Below are 15,536 nucleotides of genomic sequence, written 5' to 3'. Positions count from 1 at the left end.
AGACCTTCTGGAGACCCAAGCTCTTTACTCCAAGGCTTTGCGCAAAATCAATTAAACGTCGCGTGGTCGCGTCGCGTTGGGAAAGTCGATGGCGGTGGCCTTGCTTCGAATTCATTCTGTATTGAAAGTTTCATGGCAACTAAACAGAAGCTTCTTTTTCTGACTCCAGATAACAACACCTCTGTTCCAATCGCGACTGGTTTCTTTCAATTCAAAGAACCATCTCGTTCACTGCTTCGGCCTGCCTTTCTGCGATTCAAGACTCCAAATCTCTGATCTGCGGACTGCAGGAGCGCAATCACCACCATGGCTCCCTCCGAGGTTGTCAACGACGTGGACGGTATGTCGCTATATATGCCCACCAAATCCGCCGCGAGAGACACTAACAACCTTTGCAGTCAATATGGAGGAAGAGGACGAGGACGAGAAAATGCAGCAAAAACTCATCAACGAGGGTAGGCGTTCTCCTGGTTGAGCTCGCGAGACTTGGCAGCGGCTAACTTTGCGGCAGAGTACAAGGTCTGGAAGAAGAACAGTCCATTCCTCTACAGCATGATCCTCAGCACAGCGTTGGAGTGGCCGACACTGACCACCCAGTGGTTCCCCGACGTTAAGGACGTTCCAGACAAGAATTACACGACCCATCGCCTGCTTCTGGGAACACATACTGCAGAGGGCAAGCCAAACTACCTTCAGATCGCCGACGTCGAGGTGCCAAAGCCGGTCAAGCCTAGCGCTCGCGACTACGATGAGGACCGCGGCGAGATTGGCGGACATGGAAACTTGGGCGGATCTGGCGAGCCGCATGTGATCAAGATGACGATTACGCAAAAGATCGATCACCCGGGTGAAGTCAACAAGGCGCGATACCAACCTCAAAATCCCGACATCATCGCCACGCTCGCTGTCGACGGGAGGGTGCTCATTTTCGATCGGACCAAGCACAGCTTGCAGCCAACGGGAACCCCCAATCCCCAGCTCGAGTGCATTGGTCACACGCAGGAAGGTTTCGGTCTGGACTGGAGCCCAGACAAGCCTGGCTGGTTGGCGACCGGTAGCGAAGACAATACCGTCATGGTTTGGGATTTGAACTCGTACAGCGGCACTGACAAGAAGGTGAGGCCTTGGCGCAAGTACACCCACCACAGCCATGTCGTCAACGATGTCCAGTACAACCCTATCACCCCGTCCTGGATCGGCACCGTATCAGACGATGTGACGATGCAAGTCATTGACATCCGCACCGCTGACAGCACCAAGGCGGCTGCCGTTGCCCGCGATGGCCACAGCGATGCCATCAATGCCATCGCCTGGAACCCCAAGGTCAACTACCTCGTCGCCACCGCCTCGGCTGACAAGACGATTGGTATCTGGGATCTCCGAAACCTCAAGGCCGGCAAGATCCACACGCTCGAGGGCCACAACGACGCGGTTACCTCTCTGGCCTGGAACCCAATCGACCACGCCATCCTCGGCAGTGGAAGCTACGACCGCCGGATTATCCTCTGGGATATCAGCCTTATTGGTGACGAGCAAACACCCGAGGAGGCTGAGGATGGACCGCCGGAGCTTCTATTCATGCACGGCGGCCACACTAACCATCTGGCCGACTTTAGCTGGAACAAAAACATCCCCTGGCTCGTCTGCAGCGCGGCCGAGGACAACTTGCTGCAGATCTGGCAGCCGACCAAGAGCATCATCTCGCCGCCGAACCAGGAGATGGAAATGAACGAAATGGGGAGCGCCGACGGAACATCTATCCCCTAGGAAGGAGGGCTCAAGAAAGGCATCAAGAGAAAACACGGCGAGCCCGGCGGCGTGAAGGTGAAGCAGGAGGAAAGCGAGCAGAGCACTGTCCTCAGGCACAAGAGGAACAACCAGAGTGTATCTCAGCAATTGCCCATGGCGGACTTGGAGATTCGCGACGACACATCGTCTCAAGGCAGCAGCGAGGACAGCGACCGTCCCCGGCCCAAAGCTGTGTACGATGAGTATCTGGAGCTGGTCAGGAACGCGCAGCAATCCGGCGAGGGCAAGCGACAGACTCGGGGTGGTAAAACTTTTTGAAGTGTGAGCGACAGCAGCATGGTTATTCACGGTGGCATTTTCGTCCAACCTCGTACTCTTCCTCTTCCTCTTCCTCTTCCTGGTTGTAGAAAAAGGAGTCGGAGGCTATGGCATGTTTCCTGTTTCTTTTGTATGTGTTCACGCCGCAGACGGCAAGCTAGTAGTAGTGTTTTCCTAGAATGTACTTTCTGGGCCCTATTTTTTTTTCCGGGTTTCTTCTTTGCGATGTAATTACTTGTGACTTCTGTTTTATCGGATTGAATAGGTCTCTTCAGACAAGAGCTGAACTCTTATTGTAGAGAGAGATAAGAGCTGGAAGTTGGTTGGCTATGAGCCGGGTGCCTGGTGGTGGTGGGCTCGTGACGCATAAGCTGCTCCCATTGTTCTTGAGAGCTCCTATTGTTGACCATTGACAATAGCTGTGAATAGACACGCATGTCGACCACACCGCCGCCAGCCCACAGAAATATTCAGTGAAAAAACTACAAGATCATCTCGTCTTTTTTGCAATTAATGACCTTGTCTCCATTGACATTTTCTCACTGTTGAAACTGCTTTGACAAAGACCCCGAAGGCATTCCAAAAGTTCGCCTACCACGACCAAAGACCACAGACAAGACGACTGTCCCTCCTCCACCTCGCCATGAGTGCCATCGACCTCGAAGACAACGACTGGGTTGATGACGTGCAGGATTTGGATTTCTTTGACGATGACGATGATGACTGGGATTTGGACGACCTCATCGCCAACCCGCAAAATGAGGCCCAGCGGATCTATTTCGACAACGTTGTCGCTCGCGAAGAGAGAACAGAGGAAGAGATCGAGGCCCTTGGTATCCGGCCCGATGTCCCTTCCATCGTCCTCCACATGACCCGCTGGGAGGAGGAGGCTCGCTCGGTTGTTGCCAACGGGAGAATCATCCCTACCGTGTCTAACCTTTCCGACAGAGTCCAGCTCGTCTACCACGGCCGTCCCAAGGAATTCGCCTTCTCTGACGAGGAAGAGTCCGAAGATGAGGCAGCCGTCCTTGGCAAGAACGAAGAGGAGTTTGAAGCCACCTGGGAGTCACAGCTGATCGAGCACGGCCTCGAGAACAACAACCCCTTGCTGCAGAGGGAATACCGTGCCATCGCGAGGGAACGTTTCCTCTCCCTGAAGCAATCGATCAAAACCTGGCAAAAGGCACAACGGGCCCCCAAACGTCCCAAACCGACCATCGACCTGCTGTCAACCCTCTGCACGACCCCCGAGCTCCTCATCGAAGTCTGCAAGCACCTCCGCCCCAAAGACCTCGTCAACCTCCACGCCCTCCACCGCGGCTTCCACAACACCCTCAACCACAACATGCGCAAGTTTGTCTATGCCTGGTCCCGGCACATGGCCCCCGTGGCCTCGAGGATCTACTCGTCCCCCGTCTACGCCCACTGGTTCATCCCCGACCCTCTCGGCCGAAAGTGCACCCGCTCCGACCACGAAATCTCCCTCCCCCGACCGGGCCAGGCCTGTCTGGGGGAAGACGACATGCACGTCAACTGCGACGGGAGCAAAACCCGTCTTGTACCAGGCCTTCTCTGGCTGCAGCACGTGGTGCAAAGGGAGGTTCGCGTGCGTGACGTGCTCGCCGTCCTCGCCAGACACGGTCATCGCACGCTCCCGGAAACGGACGCCACCCTCCAAAAGATCTGGCTGGTGTTAGAGTGCCCTACCAACAGGATGAGACTCACCCTCTTTTGCAACGAGAGCTTCCTCACCGACGATGATCTGTACCGCTTCCAGCTGTTTTTTGTAAAGTTGGTCCTCTTGTTCAACGATCCCGTCTTTGGGCCGGGGTCGACTGTTCTGGCGAGGTTGTTTATGGGGCAGAGGGGGCTGAGTCCGCTGTGGAAGTTTTTGAGGAGGAAGGGGTACACCACCGAGGCGGGGATACATCAGCTGAAGCTGAGGTATGACGTGCCGCCGAAGAATAGGGAGATATGGAGTGGGGAGCCGGTGATGGGGGTGCAGATTTATGACATGGGGGTCGGGCAGTTTGAGGGGTGGGAGAGGGGGGGGACCGAGATTCTCATGAGGCCGGAGGAGCTGGTTGTTATGGAGGGGGGGAGGAGGGGGCTGGGGGCGATGTGCGGGTGGGAGTGTTTGTTTGGGATGATGACGTATGGACATGTCGACTACGAGACTGGGGATAATCTGGTGCCGAGTTTGGAGGAGATGTACATGAGTGATGAGGACGAGGAGGAAAAGACTGGGCTGGAACGAGTGGCGGGTTTGCACGAGAATGAGATTGTCAACGGGAAGTGCGGGAATGTGCCCTTTGAGAGGGGGATGTGGCAGCCCAAGCATGCGAGGAAGGTGAGGTGGAAGGAGTTGACGGACGAGGAGAGGGAGGAGATGATCAAGGAAGAAGAGAAGGAGATGGCGAGGAAGGAGAGGGTGAACAAGGGGATGGATATGTATAGGTTGGCGAGGAGGAAGTTGGAGGATGTGTATAACATTACGGCTATGGGGTTTAAGGGGAAGAAGTTTAAGATCAAGGTGCCGGATCCGAAGGTGGACTGGAAGGAGGAGACGGCTGAGATTCACCGGCAGGTGCTGTTCAGGATGAAGGCTGCTATGGCGGCGGCTACGGTGGTGTCTAGTGATGAGTCGGAGTCTCCACCTAGGGCCACGAAACTGCCCAGGCTGGAGGATGTTGGTGTTGTGAACGATCAGGTCGTTGAGGCTGCGCCTGGGAACATGGACGATGATAGGGACACTAACATGGACCAGGACATGGCCGAGAGCGTGGATAAGGATATGGACGTGGAGATGGAAATCATTGACCCAGACCATAACACGGGCGAAGACGAAGGCTACGACGCTGAGTCGGAAGAGTTTGACGACGAAGGCTGGGAGGAGTTCGAGGATGGCAAAATGGAAATCGACAGCCCCCCTTTCACTGTTGTTCTCCGTCCAGCACCACCACCACCACCACCTCCTCCTCCTCCTCCTTCTCCTCCTCCTCCTCCTCCTCCTCCTCCTCCTCCTCTTCTTCTTTCTCCTCCTCCTCCTCATCTTCAGTCCCCCCCTCCCCAAGCCCTAGCTGACGTCATCAACCACGACAACCACCTCGACACCATCTGGTCCTCACCCCCCAACTCTGCCCCCCAAAACCCAGCCTCATTCAATGCCCTTCCCATATCAGAGCAGTACCCCATTCTATTCGGCCCTGAGCTCCCTTCCTCACAAAACCTATCCCCCTCTCACGGCGCCCACGCCATCAGTCAAGCGACCACTCACCTTCCCCCCGAACAGCACCTCTGGGATCCCTCCAACATCACCCTCCACCAACACTCCCCCCCAGACGCTAACTCCTCCTCCGACCTCGACTTCAACGACTTCGAACTCGAGACCATCCCCATCCCCCCCGAAGAAATTAGTACCTTCATGTCAGGCCAATACATGACACCACCCCCACCCTCAGACTCGGACTCATTCGGCACCCCCTCCTCGCCTCCCCCCTTATCCTCATCCTCCTCAGAACCACCCCCCTCGCCATCCCCTTCCCCCCAGCCCCAACCCGAACAACCCCCCCCACTCCACTTCCCCGGAATAGCACCACTTGACCCATCCGCCCCCCCACCCCCCTCCCCCGACTTCCACCTCTCACCCCCGTTCCCCATCCAACCCCCCTCCCCCTCCGACTCGGACCTCACAACTCTCGACTCACACCCTCCCCCACTACCCCCCTACCTCCAACCTCTAGAATCCATGTCCGTCCCCGAAGCAGAGCAATCCATCGCACAAGTCGAAGACGAAGATCTGATGGCTCTCGCAGACATCCAATACGACTCGGCGACCGAAGCCGACGTCAACGATCCGGACGGGGGTGTCGACTGGGAGCATTACGTCAATAACCTTGATATGTACCGTTCTGGGCCGGGGCAGTCGTGGTGTTTGCAGCGGGTGCCTGTCCATCCTGATTGGGCCGAGGAGCAGCGGAAAGAAGAGGAGTATACAAGAGAGAGGGAGAGGATAAAAAGTAGGTTGGACGAGATCAAACCGGATCTATGGCGGGACTGGACGGAGGGCGCGTTGGGGGAGCATTGTCGGTTGGGAGCTGAGTTGGGGAGGTTGGAGGCGGAGAGGCAGGGGAGGGAGCAGCCGCCACGGGACGAGCAGCAGGTGGAGTGGGAGGAGCAGGAGAAGTCCATGATACATGGCCGGATGGGGCAGTTGAGAAGAGAGTTGTATGGGGAGGATGGGGCGACGGAGGAGCATGAGAGGTTGGTGGGCGAGTTGATGAGGTTGGAGGAGGGGTGGCGTCATGAGTGGGATGGGGAGAGGGAGTTGGGGGGAGACGTTGAGCTGCAGAGGCAGCAGTCAACAACTACTACCACTCAGGGTCAGCCTTCCACATCCCCGAGTCAACAATCCAGCAAGCAGAAGACCAGCACCCAAGGTCAGCAATCAACCTCCCAATCCCAACCCCCCCCCACCACCACAACCACCCAAGGTCAACAACAACCCAGGATCCAACTCCAACACCCACCACACGGCACCCTCCTCCCAAACATGGAAACAATCCGCCGTCAACGCTGGCCCTCCCCAACCAACGACTTTTGGGAGAGTCCCAGGGTCAGAAAGGCAAGAGACTGGTACTCACCGTGGTGATTCTCTCTCTCTTTCTTACTACTTATCGTTCCTTTTTGTTTTCTTTGCTACGATACTTTTTTTTGCTGATTGGCGTTTACAGGCTTTACACTTTTTCCACGGATAAGTTTCTTTTCTGTTGTTGTTGTTGTGGTTGTTGTTGTACAACACCGGCAGTTTGGTTGGTGTCTGTTGCTGTACGATACTCGAGGAGATACGGCTGTTCCTGATGGCTTGTATTGTTAGATAGTTGTGTTCTAGCAGATAGGAAGGACGAGCGTTGTGTTGGTGAGCTCCAGTGTGTTCCTGTGTATTGTGTGATCTGCTCGAGGGCTTGTGATGATGCATGTATAACCTGGTTGGAGAACTCCTCCTGCAATGGTTACCGTTTGATGAATCTGTGAATGACCCTAAACTTCTCACCTTAACCACGAGGTGTCCCTCGAGAGAAAGCTTGTGCTCATGACCAGCTATCTGGCACGGGGTCTCTAGTTGCCGCGTACGGGAGGTACATCTCACTTATATTCAGCTCACAGCCCGATGGCAGATGAGATTGCAGATTGTCCTTGGATGCCGGGCTCTCCATAAACACTCGGCCAACGAGCACCTACTGATGTTCAGTTAGACACCGAATCTGTGTGGTCATCATGCTCCGCATATCGGCACCGGCTTCCGGCAAAACATAGCATCCCCAACTACTACATGTACAAAACCTGCTTCCCGGAAGGCTATTGACTGTAGTTAGTTTCATCCATCTCTTCTTGACATGGACCCTGCAGCAATCAGTAATGCGCGGAATCTTTTCTCTTTTGCCACCTCGTATTCCCATCTATTCCCATACCCGTCCTCTTGCTTACCTTGTCCATTGGGCTTCCATGAACCCTTTCTCTCACCCATCATACCCAAATGCAAACCTATCCCATCAAGCACACATAAGCATCCAACCAGGCATCATCGCCATATTATACCCCCCTTCACTTATATCCCATTCCCCTCACCCCTCCAACCCAACCCAACACCCAAGCAAAAACCTAAGCCAAAAGCAGCATCAATCCAACGTTGTCACAGCTCTCGCATGCAGGACTACTGCAGGTGCCATACCACCCGGAAACATATCTGATTCTTTGCTATGATCAAATAAGGGAATACCGCTTCTTCTGCCCAACGACCAAAAAAGACTTACCCAGAATCTCTGACAGCTACCAACAATGCCATGCCATGGTTACCGCCCACCCATCCAACCCCCTTTGCTTCCCAAACCTGTGATGATGTTTGTGATAACTTACATAACCAGAACTAATCCCAATGCACACGCCAAAAAGTCCCCATCGGCTACACTACCGAAGGAGATCGCCCCCTTTTTCTTTCTTCAACCACCACCCCGTGTTAGCTCCGATCTATCTGCCGCAACGCTCGGTTAAAGGCAAGACCACCTGAGACTTCGTATCTCGATCCCCATCAACAGCCCACCTCCTTATCGCCAACCCTACACAGAAAAACTTCGAATCAAAACGATGCCACGCAGACACGTGCCCTGCAAAGGCAAAGACACCTCGACGTCGACGTCGTAGTCCGTGCCCACACCCTCTGACTGATGGGGTTGTTCAGGAACCGCGCAACAAAACGACACTAGCGCAACGGCCCGGAGTGGAGCCCGGTTCGGTGGTGAAATCCCGCTTCTTCGGTGCGGCGCTCGGGGACAAATCCCAGTCGGAGAATTGGCATATATATTTACTTGCTGCAAGGCCATGACTCGGAGGAGGAGGGTAAGGAGACTGTCTTTTTCAGCAGCAAATAAGAGGTGCCGTGTATGTCATCGTAGATTCTGGGTCAGTTCATATTTACCAAGTGATGAACCGGTAAGAGCCGTGCGTATTTTAAAATTACAACATGGACAACCTCGGTCGGCGATGGTACTAGCGGAGCCCGACGACTTGGAATTCCGAGAGCACTTTTCGGAAGGAAATCCTGGAAACGGCATGGGCTTGTCTGGAATGATTTTGCTCCACCATTGTGAGGTCCGTGGGAACTTTGACGACGTGCTTTCATGACACCAACGACCACGGCCTGTTCGTACTAGTAAAAACCGGAACGAACTCGAAGGCCTCGAACACTGTCGTTTTGAAATTTGTGCCGAAAGCTGAGGAAGGGTGGTGAACTTCATTTCTGTGGTTCTGATATCGTCCAAGCGTCCTGCTGGTATTGGAGACGGCGCATGATGGCGTGCTGCATGGGCCCCCAACATACCCATAACGCCGGCAAGGCAGGTAGGTACAGTGGATAGAATGCACCGGTACATGTTCGTGCTGGAGATAAATCCAGTGACCTGTATCGACCAGGACTCGGGGGTTTCTGGTCGAGACGGGCGTGGGTGGGGAGGAGAGGGGCAGATAGGCGCATCTAGGTTCCAAAGAAGGTTGTCAAATGCGTGCCATCAGCCATTTCGGGCAGAATATTCCAAAGAGCTGCGATGATAGGTCCGAAACAATGTGAGAGAAGGAGAGACTTTCCAGTTGTCTGAAGGGCGGTCAAGAAAAGATTGAGATGAATGTGGCAATAGCAGGTGGCTCTTGCCGTGGCTGTTGTAGTGGTGACTTGATATGGAAGGTACGGATGTGTGAGGAAGGCAGGTTCATGTCCTGCACCTTGTGCAGCTGCAGGTGTTCCTTCCCAGGTCTGATGTCCAAATGAAACGGAAAGATTCCGCCGGCAGTGATCAGCCACACATCAACTCGATCCTGTCAACACCATTTTTTTTGTCACCGTCATGGAGACCGATGTTTCAGGTGCAGCTCTTGGATGATCGCCAGTCACCATGACGATACGGCTGCTTTCCGGCCCCCCCACAAGAAACGTTGTTGTTGACTGACCTCGATCTCGGCTTCTACAGGCCTCAAAGATCGCTGCCGCCGTCGCCGCCTAGGCGCTTTTGCGGCACCTCGTCAAGCTGAACGATTCCCGTCGCTGAAAATAAGCTTGTTGTCTCACCGTGACCTGACCTTCACCTTCCACCTCGGGCAACGCGGCATGGAGACGGACAAGTCGATAGGTTCGCTCCGTCAAACGGCTTGGGCTCAGCTTGACTGACCGTGTCCGACTTGGTGCCATTTCATGCCCAGACTGTCTGCTGCAGGCACTTCTCGACTGGGAAGATTGTGGGCCTCTTTGAGCCCGGAGAAAAAGCAATACTGACAATTCAGGAGGAAGCGGAATGCAGGTGAGGGCCGGACCGTTCACCGTTCTGTTGACGTTCGAATGGGGGCAAGGGGCAAAGACATGTCCTGCTCACCGCATACTGCACAGCATATTATGCGGCAAGACCGCTGCCGCATCACTGCGAAATCGTGCTGGGAAGACGAGACATGAAAATTGGAGAGGTCAACAACGACGAGATGGCAGAAAGCACCTACCCCTGGTCTTCACCCCTGGTCTTCACCCCTGCCAGATCGGGGGGTTGATTGAGCATAACCCCGCAAATGCACAAACCGTCTCAAGATCGCCAACGCCAACCTCTTCGATTCTTGAGCAGCAGCATCTGAGCCAGAGATCAAAAGGATCAACAGATACAAAACAAGCGGCAACGAGAAACTGATTCGACAAGCTGGAACCACCGGCGGCATGATGCAATATTGCGGCTCGCTCTCAGCCCCATGCCGCTATCGACACCCAGGCTCCTCACCGCACTCGACCATCACGACAGTGGACCGGCAGCACGCCACTATGCCTGCTTCTCATGTGGTGTGGTGGTGGCGAGTACCTGTCTCCGTGCCTCCTTTCCATATTGCAATTTTTTCCTTCTTTTTTTCTCTTGTGCGACCTCCCGGCCGTTTTCCCCGTTTGTTCGGCCGGGATGTGAACATGCGGTCAGCAGCCGGACAGCCCGTCCACCACGGTCGATCCTCGTTGCCGCCACCGACAGTGTGGCACAACCTAGATCTGAGTCTTCTCTCCCTCCCACTCTGCCGCCGACGTCTGTCTTCTCCTCGGGGTCAACTCCGGAGCGGGGAGGCAGGGGACAAAAGTGTACGAGAGGCTCCCAAACTGCTCTCGGTCTAGCGGATGTGTATCGACGACGACGAAGAATGCCCCGAATGTGGAATTCAATGACAAGTCGCACTGCAAGCTTCCTTTTGGTTTTTTTGCGCAGCCACATAGGCGTTGGCTCGTATGCTAATGCATGTACTGTCCATCCATACATAGTGCATACATACATAATGCAGGACCATGCCAGCAGCAGCCGAACCACATGGCCTATAACCAGGGACGAGAGGGGCCGTTTTATGGAGCCAACACCTGGACTGAGTGAGTGAGTGAGTGCAAGATCAAATTCCCCGCTCCGACAGGATCTGAGTGAGTGAGAGTCTAGAGTGGTATTGCAGTTGAGGGCACAACATATGTAAGTAATATGTGAGTCTCACCGACGGGAAGAGCGATAAACAACAGACCGATAGGAGCAACTTTATAAGAGAAAGATGCTGCAGGGTATCTATATGAGCGCCGGCTATTGCAGACAATGTACAGCATCTGTCCCCGTTTATCCCAAGGACCGCCAGGGTCCGAAACCACGACAGCTCTTGACATTCAGGCGTATCTGGAAGGGGGCAACCCGGTTGTTTCTCTGCAGAGATCAGCCATCTTACAGCAAATGATGTCCTCGAGGCACAACTGCAACCCTACCACCCTCCGTGCCCCCTCCCTCCAGAGTCAGAGATCAAAAAAGATGTGGTGACACACAGGTTGTCGATCTTGGTCAATTTGATGGGCCACTTGGGGATTCCATTTTCACCGAAGCCCGGCGATAGACCACCCTAACCCATTTCTCTCTAGAAGTCCCGCTCTCATTGATCCAGAGGTGGGGCTCCACATTCTCCCACGATTAGCGACTGCACAGGGGGTGCTCGAACGGGAAAAAGAAGGGGCACGAGGCACCTGATGGATGTATACTGCCATTTGTTGATCTGTCACACTCACTTCACTCCCCTCAGCGCTTTGCAGAGGAATGCTGCCCCGTTTCACTTTGCCAAAAAAAAAAAACATTCCTGTCTCCTGGTCAGAACCGCCGGGTCGGTGCCTCGCTGGATCTGCGGATACTGCAGTGATGCTAACCAAGTGTTGGCAGGCGATTGGAAATTGGTCCAATGGGGTCAAACCGAGGGCATCCTGGTCGACCTGGTGAACCTGGTCAGAGTCGCAGGCTAGCCATCCCAACCCCTGGGTACCTGCTGGCTGCTGCTGCCCCCCCCCCCTCTCCAGGTTCGCTCACTGAAAATGCCTCTTGGCACGGTGGGCTCTTTTATTAATCTCGCCTCTAGACACTCCTGGTTTGCATGGTTCGTCCCTTGCTTGACCTCGTCCAACCCTGACCCGACTGGCCTCCTCGGAGGTGATATCGTCTCTTTCTGAAGAACAGACAGAAATCCTTCCTCTTCTTCTCTTGCCCTTCTGCCTTCTGTTCCCCACCGCTTCTCCTTGTCGTTTGCTGTTGGCTACCAGGCTGTTTGTTTGAGGTGGTGTCGGTTGCTGTTCGTTTGGAATAGACCCCCTTGCAGCGATCGCTTCCAGGTTCGAGCTTGTACCGGGGAGCCAGAAGACGAAGAAAGCGGAACCGTGGACCGCCAGTTCGCCTTTTTTTCTTTTCACGATGCGCGCTATCTTTAATGCTTAATACCTTCTCCCGATTGTCACGATCGTCTTTGGTTCTGATACGACAATCGCACCGAGAACAACAACCTCGCCCGTGGCCTTTCTCGACAACTGCGGCAAGATGGAGGGATATTTGAGCGTGCCCCCGGATAGGGGCACGATCATTGGGAGGGCGTTGTGGAAGGTGTGTTGAGAAGGATGCTGTTGAGAAGACGGCAAGCGGACAAGTTGTACTGACGACCTTGTGTCACCAGCCTCGATATCTGGTTGTGGGTGGCCCCCAGCGGGACCGGACGGCCGGTATCATGCGCGCGCCGTCCAACAGGAGCTCGGCTCCCAGGGAGCTGTTCAGAGTGCCATCCGAAGGCATCTATCTGTCGATCTACAAGTCCAAAGTGAGTTGTGCTTTGGGAAAGACGAGGAGAACCGATTCGAAGGGTGGCGTGACCTAACATGTGGCATCGATAGGACGACCAAGAACCTTCACAGCAGTACTCAATCAACAGCATCACCGACTGTCAGGTGCAGATGATGGCCCATCGTAAACAAGGACCTGTCCTCCCGACTCTGGTCATCAACATTATTCCAGACCCGATTGCGGACAAGCTGCGGAAGCGACGCTCAAGTCGTACGGCTGGCTTCACGTCCAACAAGGACACAGGACCGGCACAGCTGTTGTTCCGTATCCTGGATGAGCAACAGCAACAGCAGCAGCAGCAGCAGCAGCAGCCCAGACACAATCTCCAGGACTGGTCTCGCTTCATCCAGCAGCTCATTCAGCCCAATATGCCGCCAGGCAGAGCGCCCCTGAGCCCGGTCACGCCCGCTTCACCAACATTTGTCAACCCCTTTACCCGTCCAAGGGAATTAAGCGACAGCCAGAGGCCAGGCAGCGGGAATGCTGGACCGCGACCCGGATTCACCAGGGGCCACACGACGCACTCTGGGCGCGACCGCCCTGTGACTTTCTCGGATTCACCAAGTCTGCGATCCAAGCGAAGTGATCTTTCGTCGGCCACGAGCTCGATTCAGACGCACCATATGGCTTTCCAGAATTACACCACTATGCTCCCGGCCGACCTCCCGTCCCCGGCCACCACCGTTGGCGAGTACCAGGGCGAGTTTATCGAGGGGTGGACTTCGGCACAAGGGCGGTCCTCGGCTCTCAGCTCACCGGTGAGGGAACGGGGGAGTGTCAGTTCGGGCCCAACACCACTTGCGCCTATTATGGATGCCGGTACATCGCCTCCAGGGCCACGGGAAACCATTCTGGACCGTGCTTTCCAAATGCGGCGCATTCCCGGCTCGGAACGTGAAGTTCCTGGCGAGGAGAAACTGACTTCATTGGCCCGATTTGATGCTCTTATGCGAGACATGGATGACAAAAGGAGGCAGCGAGAAGCTGAGGATGCCAGGCGGAAGGCAGAGACAGCCGCTGCGGCTTCAGCGTCAGTTTCAGCCCTGGACGAACAAACTGGGCTGAAAAGCGCTTGGGACTTGGATGATGATTCCTCGGAATATGACGACGATGATGATGACGATAGCGATGGGGCATTTGATGAGGCGGATTTGGACGGTGACCGGTTTTCATCCCACCACAGTTCGGCTCAGCGGGCCTTGAATTACATTTCTGGACGACCAGACCTACGAGACCGACCTCACCCGCCACCAAGAACTCACTCGATCAAGACCCCGCTTAGCTATAACCATGAGGCTCTGATGGCATTGTCATCGAGTAGCGGTGTTCGACCCCAGACAGGCTACTCTGGCAACCGGACGAGGCCAGGCATGTCTCAAAGAACACACTCCCAACCACAGCTGGCGACCATCATTGCCTCTTCTCCTTCAACAGCGCTGGCCGAGGATTCACTGTCCAACCTCGGCCCCGGCTCGCCCCCTCCTCTGCAACGAAGCCAGACGGAAAAGCGGCAATCCAACTCGAGCGCCAAACGCCTGAGCTTTAGCGAGTTCACCAAGAGGCTGAGCAGCACGAGCAGCTTGTTGCTGGTCCAGACCAACACAAGCAACACCAGCAGCCGGGGGAGCAACGGCGAAGCGGCCGACCCTCCCATGCCGCAATCACCACCTCAGAGTCTTCACCACCTCCATCCCCGGGCTGCTCCACCAGCACCCCTGCCACCGCAGTCGCCAACTTCGATGAGCGAGCGTGATCGCTGCGGATGGCGCGGCAGCGTCGGTGTCTTCGGTGCTGGCGAGGGGGGGTTTCTCTAACGAGCAACTGCCGCTAACTGCCGACCTAAGGGGCATTCTGGAAAATCGAAGGCAAATCGAACGATGCGATGCTGCAATGCTCGGATGAGGACCAGCATCAGACGATGACACGATGTTTGAGAGGGGGAACCCGGCAGAGACGTGATTTTTGTGGGAACGAAAGGATCCAGATGCCTGGTTCCCCCGGGTGCCTGCTGTGGTATCCACTGTTGTACGAACGAGAGGGGCCGTTGCTGGATACCACCCCAGTTGTGGATATGATTCTCATGGTTGTTCTCATTCTGCTGTCGTCGCTTGTATCATCTGTGGCTTTTTCATCCTGGGTTTCTTGGACTCTTTTTCATGCTTTTTAATATCAACGGCGTTTTCTTAAATTTTTTATTTTTTTTTTGTAAACTCTACGCATTACACCACCACCACCACCACCAAACACGCCCCCGGCATCACCTTCACATACGACGACGACCTTACGGACGACGAGTCATGAGGGAATAACAACCACCACAAACATTTTGCTGCACTTTTTGGGCGTTTTGATAGTTTATTTTTACCACGATGGCGTCTTTGACATGGAGAGAGAGACGGGGATTGATGAAGAAAAAGAGGAGGAATGCACAACTTGCATTATTACGTTTTTGGGGTTTTGATTTGACGCCTATTCTCTGTATTACATGATTCCCGCTTTTTAAACGACTTCCGTTTTTATTTATTTTTTGGTTTCTTGGGAGTCCATTATACCCTTTTTTTTTTTTTTTTTTTTTTTTTTTTTTTTTTTTTTTTCCTTTCGAGACGACGAGGAGTTTTTTGGCGAGAGAGATTATGAGAGGGGTGGGATGAGATGGGATGAGATGAGGAGATGGTGTATATAAGAGGTGGTCAAAAGGGAGAGGAAGGAAAGGGGAGGGGGGAGAGTAGATTAGGATTGAGGCGTTGCAGCTGTAGCATATATTTATTAGCATGGCAT

The 15,536-nt window shown here is 54.5% G+C and overlaps 3 protein-coding genes across 3 annotated transcripts; all 3 read left to right on the top strand.

The window, feature by feature from the left end:
* The first annotated feature begins 50 nt into the window (after nt 1-50).
* Nucleotides 51-2,261, top strand: HAT2 (Histone acetyltransferase type B subunit 2). The gene is made up of 3 exons (XM_062910182.1): nt 51-340; nt 399-455; nt 512-2,261. Exons 1-3 carry the CDS (start codon nt 307-309, stop codon nt 1,765-1,767), a joined length of 1,347 nt encoding a protein of 448 aa, XP_062769071.1. The 5' UTR covers nt 51-306; the 3' UTR covers nt 1,768-2,261.
* Nucleotides 2,262-2,710: 449 nt separating this feature from the next.
* QC763_211380 (uncharacterized protein) lies at nt 2,711-6,718 on the top strand (the record flags this gene model as incomplete). Its single annotated transcript, XM_062910181.1, has 3 exons — nt 2,711-5,051; nt 5,109-6,506; nt 6,561-6,718. 3 exons carry the CDS (start codon nt 2,711-2,713, stop codon nt 6,716-6,718), a joined length of 3,897 nt encoding a protein of 1,298 aa, XP_062769070.1.
* A 4,352-nt stretch (nt 6,719-11,070) lies between these two features.
* On the top strand, nt 11,071-15,310 carry QC763_211370 (uncharacterized protein). The gene is given in 5 exon segments (XM_062910180.1): nt 11,071-11,760; nt 11,817-12,416; nt 12,436-12,524; nt 12,595-12,735; nt 12,809-15,310. 3 exon segments carry the CDS (start codon nt 12,462-12,464, stop codon nt 14,570-14,572), a joined length of 1,968 nt encoding a protein of 655 aa, XP_062769069.1. The 5' UTR covers nt 11,071-11,760; nt 11,817-12,416; nt 12,436-12,461; the 3' UTR covers nt 14,573-15,310.
* Nucleotides 15,311-15,536: the final 226 nt, after the last annotated feature.

The sequence above is a fragment of the Podospora pseudopauciseta genome (assembly GCF_035222475.1).
Source record: "Podospora pseudopauciseta strain CBS 411.78 chromosome 2 map unlocalized CBS411.78m_2, whole genome shotgun sequence".
Classification (NCBI taxonomy): domain Eukaryota; kingdom Fungi; phylum Ascomycota; class Sordariomycetes; order Sordariales; family Podosporaceae; genus Podospora; species Podospora pseudopauciseta.
This window is presented reverse-complemented; position numbering and strand designations above follow the sequence as displayed.

Bases quoted from the DNA above. Each gene is read 5' to 3' on its own strand.
- QC763_211370 (XM_062910180.1), top strand. From the start codon at position 12,462: ATGGAGGGATATTTGAGCGTGCCCCCGGATAGGGGCACGATCATTGGG. The intron at 12,525-12,594 runs GTGTGTTGAGAA...TTGTGTCACCAG, and splicing joins TTGGGAGGGCGTTGTGGAAG to CCTCGATATCTGGTTGTGGG. The intron at 12,736-12,808 runs GTGAGTTGTGCT...TGGCATCGATAG, and splicing joins TGTCGATCTACAAGTCCAAA to GACGACCAAGAACCTTCACA.
- HAT2 (XM_062910182.1), top strand. From the start codon at position 307: ATGGCTCCCTCCGAGGTTGTCAACGACGTGGACG. The intron at 341-398 runs GTATGTCGCTAT...CAACCTTTGCAG, and splicing joins GGTTGTCAACGACGTGGACG to TCAATATGGAGGAAGAGGAC. The intron at 456-511 runs GTAGGCGTTCTC...ACTTTGCGGCAG, and splicing joins GCAAAAACTCATCAACGAGG to AGTACAAGGTCTGGAAGAAG.